The 10,089-nt window shown below is 33.8% G+C and overlaps 1 protein-coding gene across 1 annotated transcript; it reads right to left on the bottom strand.

Moving 5' to 3' along the window:
- Positions 1-1,104: 1,104 nt before the first annotated feature.
- Positions 1,105-5,969, bottom strand: LOC133326327 (tudor domain-containing protein 7B). The gene is made up of 10 exons (XM_061534995.1): positions 5,729-5,969; positions 4,227-5,168; positions 3,666-4,155; positions 2,843-3,573; positions 2,412-2,786; positions 2,229-2,344; positions 1,859-2,162; positions 1,648-1,796; positions 1,402-1,550; positions 1,105-1,331 (listed from the first exon to the last, which is right to left on the bottom strand). The coding sequence occupies exons 1-10, from the start codon at positions 5,963-5,965 to the stop codon at positions 1,105-1,107; spliced, it is 3,720 nt and encodes a 1,239-aa protein (XP_061390979.1). The 5' UTR covers positions 5,966-5,969.
- Positions 5,970-10,089: the final 4,120 nt, after the last annotated feature.

The following is a 10,089-nucleotide window of genomic DNA, read 5'->3' as shown; positions in this document are numbered from 1 at the left end:
CCCAGAAACATGCAGAACAAAACAAAAAAGAAAAATGCGATAAACCAAAAACAAAATATTATTATATACATACATATATAAATCTATATTAAATAAAATGAAAAAAAGAAATAAAATATATATATATCTATATTTGAAACATATTTAAATTATGAATAATATTGTTTTATTTAACATATATTATGTATATGGGGCAAAGTTTATGTGACTGTTTCCTATGAGAAAACATGACATGGGTCATCAAGGATACTTCCCAGCATCCGGCTAAAGAGTGTAAGGAACCACTGAAATTGTAAACTCATTGGTTTAGATTGAAAATACAAAACATAATTTTGTGTTTCGATTTTGTATATATTTATATAATTTTATTTAATTTAATTTCTTTGATTTGTTTTATTATATAATTTTTATTTTTTGTTGCACACAGTTTTTAAAGTACGTTTGTTTTTATTTTTTATTAATTGTTATTATATACTATTCATGTCTATAATTCTCATTTAATGAAACTTAAGCATTCATACGTACGTAAATACATGTAAATATATGTATTGCGATTATGTTAGTAAACAAAATGATTTTGTTTATGGATTGATTTTTTAAATGAAGTCGAGTTTTTTTATAAATTTTTTTTCATTAGGTGTTTTAAATAAAAGAATATAATGAATTTTTAATTAAATTAAATAATATCGTAATAGAATTCTTCAGTTTAAATAAAAAAGAAATAAAATTATTAAAAATAATCATAAAAAAACAAAACAAATATCAATATTAATTGATTTTTAATGAAATTATATTAATGTGAGTGAAGCAAAACAAAAATAAAATAAAATAGTTTTTACTGTGTGTGAGTGTATTGTTGTTAGTTTAAATGTTCATTCGGAATGTGATGAAATTACGAAAGTTCTTTTTCACCAAACGTGATAGTGTGACGACTATTCAATAGTTAAATATTTTGTTTACAATAAAATAACGAAAGATTTTTGTTTGTTTTACTTTTGAATCCAAAAATAAGTCTTACACGATCAACGCGTAGCGTTCTACATTATTATGTATGTCCGTTGCATACATACATGCATACACATCTGTCTTAAGAATTTTTTTCAATTAATTTTCTTTAATTGCTCGTTTTTCGTTTAATAAAAGTTCATGTACCAGAACATCTTCGTCGGTGGAAACATCAATTAGTTCCAGTTCCAATATTTGTGTGGCCGGTATTGTATCATTGTCGTATTTAATATTCTTTATGACCGATACAAATGTCTGTCCCACTGTCAGTTTACGGAAGAACAGACAATCGTCCAGGGTCCAGTCACCATTAACAGCTTTAATACCTATTTAATGAAAATGAAGAAGAAGTGAGATTAAATTTCTGGCTATACACTTTTTATATATAAGTCTTACCATAAAGCTTGGCTTGTATAGCCATTTTGGGTAATTGACGAAACTTCAAGGGTAATATTTTCAATTGACTTGAATCTACAGTAGCTGAATCGCCAAAGTCACAAAAACGTACATGTATCATATCGCCATATTTTTTAACAGCCGTTACTCTAAAATAAAATTTATTTTTTGATTAATTTCAAATATATGAGGGATATTTGCAACTGCATAGAGACATAGCCCGCAAAATATTCTTCTTCCACTTACCTATGAAAGAATGAATCAGCATTTTTGGCTGCATAGGCTTGGCCAATTTCAACCATATCAGTCGGTATAAATTCATCACTGTTCTCACAAAATGTTTGTAATTCCTTCATTAAAGTTCTCAAATTTGGATAGTCTTTGTAGGGTTGAATCTAGAAGAGAGCAAAAAAGTCTTTATCCTTTCCAACATCCACAAGTGTAAAAATTAACTTACGATAAAATTTGATGGATTAGCTGACATTGTTACACGCACATCAAACAATTCACCAATGGCCGGAATATTGGTGTAGTCGTTGAGTTTGGGCAAATCGCTAACTTTTTGTGGGGATCCAGGCACAGTGGTTAATGTAAGACCACGGGTAATATCAATAAATGAATTACTTGTGGGTGTGGTTGGCGAGGCCAAGCTAGTTGAACTAGAGTTGTCTTGGTTACTTTTGGAAAAGTCTAAATTGAATTTAGTAACAGAACCATCATCCTCAGAGCCAGCAGAATTTGAGCCAGGCAACAAATCAGCACTACAAAACAACAAACAAACCATATTATTAATATCCTTTCCCAGAAAAAAATGATCACTAACATACCCCATTAATTCATGTTCATTGCGTAAAACATCATTGATAGTAACCAAAACACCAGGACCCTCTAAACGTGTATGTATTGTCACCTGAGGCACTGGCCCAGGAATAACCATTTTTGTCTGAAAATCGAAAAACACAATAATTGATTGCTTCCCATTGTTAGTTAGCCAAGTTATTTATACCTACCAATACTTCACAATCTTTTGGCAAAAGACCACGTATACGTCCAACGATATTTTTCGATATTTCTGGTATATTATGCAAACGCACCTTTACAGCCTGTTCGGGGAATTTACTCAAAGCCAAACTTAAACTCTCCAATAGGAAAATCTTTGACATATCCACGGACTTTGTTATACCTTGATCCACATAATACATTAGATAATTGCTGCTATCGGCCTTAATATTTTTCACATCTACCACGGAGCCACGATACCATTTAACATCATTGGCATCATCATCGTCACAAATCAAAAACATATTGGAACGTTTCAAATCGTCGAAGGTGACTTTATGTTGGTCACGATTGAAACGAGTTTCAATGATTTGTTGCAAAAGCGTCTAAAATTAAAAAACTATTAGTTACGGACCCATGTAGACACTTGGGAAAAACCTACTTGAACATATTTCAACTCTGGACTCTTAACTTGCACAAATATGTCACCAGTGTCACTGACGTGCGAAACAAATGTATTTGTTACAGTATTCTGTTTGATCTCTGGTGGCAAAGTCTCCTTGCAAATCATATTGGATAGCTGATGGTTGAGATTTATGTCTTCTTGGGTCGATGTATCGAAGAGTACAACTTGTATTTTACCATTGCACTTAGAGTTGGTGTCATAGAATTCGGATTCTTTTGTAAAGACTTTGCCCACTACAGACTTTGTGGGCAACAAGTCATCCAAACATTTGCGGCCAGCCGGGTTACCTTCAAAATCTTCTAGGCCATACAAAGAAAATGGTACAGCTTGCGCCGGTAGTTTCAAGAAGTGGGTTTCACAAATAAACAATTGATCCACAGGCAGCCAATCGGCATCGCCAAAGTCAATAAAGAAACACAGACAACTGGCCTTGGATTTGTCAAGTTCCTCGACGCGTATACGATGCCAGGAATCATTAATGCTGACTAAGTAAATATTTTTGCGGGTAATGGATACGGGTCTCTCCTTTTTATTGGCCATATAAACTTCAATGTCATTCATGAGAGCACTGTAACGTCCGCTGTAATCTGGGCCAAACAGACGACCCCATACCTCCACAGTGGAGTTGCAGTGTGTTATAAAAATAGACCAATATTCATCGGACCATGGAAGACATATGGGATCGATTTGAATGACTTTAGTTTTATCTTCAGCACCCGGCGGAGTAATATCTAAGAAGAAATAATAACAAATTAAAAAATTACAATTTAAAGAAGAACACTTCATCTCTACCATATACCTTTATCGGCATCTTTGTTGGCAAATATAATCACTTTGCTTAGTCCAGTCTCGGTGGTGAATAGACTTGATGTCTGTATCAACATCCACCAATCTTCAGGCAATGATTGTTGGAAAGTAGTTTCAAACCATTCGGGTAAGTTTTTGGCAAATATACCATGCGGATGATTCAACAACTCCGTATAGAGCTTGTCCAACAATTCTGTACTGGAAAACGTGCACGGTGGCATGGGCCGTTTCTTCTCTTGCATTTTCAATTTTTCCAAGGCCCGTATTGCACAGGCCTCCTTGGCCAAATATTCAGTCTCATATTCGTGCGGATATGTGGAGTATATGGTGTCCTTAACCTCCACACGACATGTAAATGTACCACGTGAAAACTTCCCTTTTATGCAATTGAAACGTGGAGCGGGAAGATTCTTCGAACGGCAAAATTGTACCAGAGCAGTGATTGCATCAACCTTTTGAGTTGCAAATGGAGGTTGTTTGTGCTAAATATGAAGGGGTTGAGGACAATCAGTTAATATCGATTATTATTTGAATGCGAAAACGAAACATTTACCTGATTTGAAAATGACGTGGCTTGTGGATTGAACACTTTTAGACGATGTTGCAATCCACCACCCATTGCAGCTGGTTTGGCCATTGCAGCATCTCCTTGATTAAGAACTTGTGGAACTGGTGCGTGTGCTTTAAACTGTTGCTGCTGCTGATGTTGTTGATGGATTAAAGCTTGCTGTTGTTGTTGCTGCTGTAGCCTGGCAGCCAAATTATTCGTTGGCATGTAAATTGGTGTGTTTGGCTGCTGTGTTGGAGGTTTTTGTGGCTTTGGTGCCGCAGCTTGGACTTGAGGTTGCTGTTGCTGAATATTTTGATTAACAACATTTAGTCGCTGTTGTGGTTTTTGACCGACCTGTTGCCCAGGGGCGGTGGTCTGTGGTTTGCCGCCAGTTGGTTTTTGAGACTGTGCCGGATTATTTGTGGACGACGACGAAGAGGAGGAAGAGGACAAATTCTTTTTATTTTCCGTTTGACCCGATGGCTTTGAGGCACCCAAAATGGGTCTGGGACCACCAGTTGCACCTTGTGGCGATTGCTTATCATTTTGTGAATTCTTTTGTTGCGATTTGTTTTGTTCGTTGCTAGATGACTGTTGTGTTTGAATCCGTATATTTTTCTTGGAATTCAGCATGTCACGTAAATCCATTGGCTGACTGCTGTTGTTGCTGTTACTGTTATTACTGGCACCCTGTGATTTTTGCCTCTGCAATTGCTGATGCGATTGATTGCTACTGCTGCTGTTTCGATTGTTGTAATTGTTGTTGCTGTTATTGTTGCGATCACCGCCAGCAGCTGTAAATCCGTTCGATCTATGAGCAGGCATTCGTGGGGGTTGTTTCATAGCCTTTACCGGTGCAATGCGTGTCGATTTGCTTGGCTTTTGAGCTCTGACCATAGAAGCAATGTGAGCAGTTTTCGAATTGAATTTGGCTGTGATTATCGTCTGCAAAACATACAAAGGAAGGGAAGAAACAACAATCAGACAGGCACAGTTTCGTTTGTAACGAAAGATTGATCATAACTGAAAAGGAAACCACACTACACACAATCACTTTGTTTTCCTCAGACATCAACGAACATCACCCCCTCTCTCTATCTCTCAGTTCCTCCCCCTCACAAAGAAGAAGAAAATAAACAAATAACATTGAATTGAAAAAGTATGCATGTTGTATAGATAGATAAATACCTACATACATATCTATATATTAATAGCGCATTCTATTTTTAGCACGAAGAAATAGAAGTGAAAGATGAAAAACCAAGCATAAACAATTGCAATGAATATGAGATAAAAAAAAGAAAATCTTATGTCGGAAAGTCGTCTTTCGTTATTTCCTTTTGAATTTCAGCACATCAATGAAGGGGGTGAATGGAAGGAATGCAGTCTCAACATTCCGTGTGGGTGCATATGTGATGTGCGTGTGCCTCTTAATAGTTCAGAGTAGTGTGTGAGTGAGTGTATTTTTTTAAGATTATGTTGTTATTCTTCCCAAATATACTTACGTCTCCGCTGCCTCGATTGCCATTGAACAAAAATTCTCCAGTATCTTCTAAAAGCTCTTGGGCTGTTTTATAGCCAAGACTTTTGTATGGCAGCTGTTTGCTCTCTACTTCATTATATTCGCGTAAAATATCTTTTAGATAACACGGTGGCTTAGTCGATGTGATCAAAGCACGAACAATCGAAGCGATATGCTTCAATTCTTGTTGCTTTGCAGTGGGGGTGGTGGCGTTAGACATGGCACTAAACGCAGGAATGGGGAAAACATACATGAAAGAAAAACAAAATAAAAAAAGAAAACACATAGAGATGATAGACATTGGAAGCATTAGGTGTTGTTTAGATTTTTTGTTTTAAACATAAAATAAATATATTAACAGCAATAGCTTCATATAGCATGTAATGTTATTGCAATCATATTTAATGGGAAGACAGACTGTGCGTGTTTAATTTAAAAAAAAAAAAAAAAAATCAGAAGAGCGAATAGAAAAAAACATAAATCAGAGTTTAAAAGTGGTTGAATTAATAAAAATTGTTAGTTTTAACACAAATAAAAAAATAGTTTGGCATGGACTTTAATACGAACTGGTCAACATAACAATTTCTTCAACAAAATCAACACAATTTTTATTAAACAATAAAACTATGTATCAATACTACAGCCAACTAATAATGCTACAAATTGTGTCATTGCAGGAATAATGAAACAAGTCTTAGGGATTTCTTAAAAAACTAAATAGTTGGAAAATGTATATTTTGGCAGAAATTCTGTGCTGAACATTTGATGACGTCTGTTTTTAAAGATGACGAAATAAATGTTGTTCAAAGATCTCTAATCAAGGTTTGATGACGTCTATACAACCATTTTGTTAAACAAAAGTGATGCTAGATGTCATTGAACCCAGTTTTAAGCTTTCAAAGAATGGTAAATATTTATATTATAATTAAATTAACCAATTATAAGTTAGTTATTTAAATATTTTTTGTAACGCTTTATAACCTAATATATACGATTTGTACATGGTACCCTATGTAAATAACAAATTATATCTTTTTTCAATAAACATTAAATCCCTTAAAAGGTATGGCTTTTGCACTATACTTTTATGGCGAAATTGTTCATAATATTTCAATTTGTTAGCCACACCCTTTCCATAAACTTCTATATTTTCAGAGGTACTGCATATTTATTTGTAATAGCTATTCCGTCCCACAGTTTCAAAACTGCGAACCTTTAAAATTAATAAAATTAACAACAAAAGTAAAAAATTCTAATACTTGGAATGCCTGAGCAGCAGTTCTGAATAAACTGTTATCGATAACACAATGAAGTCTTTTGTCTCAATGGGACTTCTCTACTAGTATATCTGTCTGTCTGCCTGCCTTTTTCCCAATAAGAAAACACAAGCAACCCGAATGCGATCATTGATCACTTCCAAAGATACACCAAGCTGCCACACAATATACAATAACAATAGTAGAAAACTTGTTGATTCATGTTTATGTTATTTTAATTGAACAAATACATTTATACTCACAATTAATTAACTGCAGCCGCAGAGCCTCCAAACAATCTTTCTTTCGTCTCCTTTACAAGTCACTTTAACTAATAAAAATAAATACAAAAAAAATGCATATATTTTGAATGGTTAGATATATAGTAGTTAGTTGTGCATATAAGTAATACTGCTGTGTGAGACATTCGAACATTCCACTTTCCCCAAAAACAAAAATTGAACAAAATATATATGCCAATTACAACTTTCACATTGCAATGCACCTCAAAAAGAGGGCTATGTCTTACGATGATGATTGTCAGGTTGATTGACTTACATACAAAAGATCTCTTATTATTTCTCGTATATTAATCTTCCTTCTATTAAAAGTGCCCAGATTTCAGGGGGAATTCCCAAATAAAGCCGAGAAAACAAATACAAAATTGTTTAAATAATGCAGCAGCAAAGTAATTCACAATTCTCCTCCTCTTGCCACGAAAAACGCTGACATTTTCAACAGCTGATTTATTTCTAGATGTGTATGTGTGAGGCATGCAAAAGCTGTGTGCTATGAAACACGCCATATGGAAAAACGTACCGTTTTGCTTTTACAACACTGGCTGGCGTTATTTTTTGAAGAAGAAATTAAAAGTAATTTATAAATACGGGCAGACTTAGCCATGATACGGTGGAAAAAAATTAATTTGAATATACGTAGACCACGAAATATACTTGATTTAATCTAGCAATTCCAACATTATAGTACGTTTACATTTAACCGGATTTCGTTAACCCAATGGGTTTCAATTGTCAATTCCTTTGCATATATGTCAAATAAATCCTCATAAATCCACGGTAAAAAGTCCTAATGTATATGCCGTTTAAGTCCATTTCATAAATTCGGTTGATTTTTATATGCTACGAAGTATATGTATATATTTTTATATCTAGTAGATTTCGTAAACAATTTCAGGTAATTCAAGAGTTCAATTACATGGTACATTTTGCAATATACAATACACATATCCTACTCAGGTGCGACATCTAAAGCATATTTTTTGATTCCCCCATAAAAAATTGGAACACATTTTGATATCAAAAGGCGACATCTAGTACCGTTTTGTATATACTATCTCACTCTCCTTAATTCTCTGGGTTTCCTTTCTGGAACACAGTGAAATAAATACAACCAACCCCCATTATTATTATTACGAAGAGAATATCCATCGAAATTTCCTACTAGTTTTCTTTCAACCACCGACGACCGACGCCGTTGTCTGGCGGACGTGTTGTCTTTTTTGTCCAAACTAAGTCTAATTTTTGAAGTCTCTTTACATTGAAGTGTTAAAGCTCGGCCGCAAGAGAACATAAAAGGACTAACAACGGATGAAAATTCTGCTATTCGAATATCTACAAAAAACTCTTTATAAATATTTTTTGTCTTTTTGTGTTCTGGCAAAAATTTTATTTCAAATTTATTAAAAGACATTTTCATTTGTCTTATATAATTTAAAGTGTGTGTGTTTGTGGACATTTTTTGGTTCAGTTCTTTGAAACGTCAATAGAGAAAAAAGGAAAGAAAAAGTGTTTCGTAATAGTCGGGAAATTTCGGAGTTTTCTGTTCGAGATTGTGGCTATATATATGTCGTTTTCAAATCGGGAATAAAACGTGTTACCGTGATGACCATGGACTTGTCAAGAAATATGTGTGTTCAAAGTTTAATATTAATTTTATTTTATTATAACGGTTCCTATAATTGGAACAAAAAACTGTAAATTATTTCAAAGACAAAACCGTAGAAGAGACAAAAACTATAATATAGAGCATTTCAAGGATTAAGTTGAGGTAATTAAAAATGCAACTAGGAAAAATATTGAAACACACATTCACACACACACAGAAACCCATTAAAAATGATAAAGAACCATCATTATTACTGTACCTCTAAATGTCAGTCGTTGGGTTTGTCATGGAGCTTATTTGTTAAAAAAAAAATATTTGCATGGAATAAAAATTGCTGTTCACATTTTTTCTTCATGTATTGTGGAAACAAAGAGAATGCTAGTGTCTAGTGCGCAAGTCTTTCACTTGGCCAGTAGTAGTCAATGACAACCACCACTATCGTCATCAACTTTATCATTAAAATTTCACAATAACTTTCCAGGATAACCAACCATATGTTCTATGATTCGAAGTCACGTGGCAAGTCACGTATCTTCTTTGTTTTGTACACTGTGCTACAAAATAACAAAAAAAATTTTTTCAGGGGTTCTAATGTACCAATTCTGTTTAGTTGGAGTCCCTGGATCACGAAAATACCTTTGGTTTTTCTGGGTCACTTCGAAAATTAATTTTATAACGGTAAATATAGAGAAAAACGTGGTTTCATGGATTTTCCATTTGAAACTTGAATAACTTATTTGCTTTATAACGGATTTATATTATTCTTTTTTTCTTTCGAAGAGTACAATTTTTCCTTTCAAACAAGATATATATTTGGTACATCGGTTGAGTATTGGCTGAGTTACAGCGGTTGAAATGTGAAAAAATACGCATAAAATGACAAAATTTATTTTTCTTCGGACTGTACGATGAAATTATGATATTAAGCCATATAAGTTTTATTATATTACGGGGAAGAAAATTAAGTTAGCTTTCGAAAATGATAAAAATCAAAAAAATCGGTTAAAAAATGGATGACTTATACACATTTTTGTATTGAATCTATGCATATTCTCTAAAGGAAATATGGGTCTGTATCGTTTCCTGTTACAAACCGTTATGTTTGCAACAGGCAAAAGGAGACGAGATAGAACCATATTTCCTTTAGAGAATATGCATAGAATCAATACAAAAATGCGTATAA

This window comes from Musca vetustissima, unplaced genomic scaffold (genome assembly GCF_032173495.1).
Source record: "Musca vetustissima isolate MV318-11 ecotype Yass unplaced genomic scaffold, APGP_CSIRO_Mvet_v1 utg7192, whole genome shotgun sequence".
Taxonomy (NCBI): domain Eukaryota; kingdom Metazoa; phylum Arthropoda; class Insecta; order Diptera; family Muscidae; genus Musca; species Musca vetustissima.
This window is presented reverse-complemented; position numbering and strand designations above follow the sequence as displayed.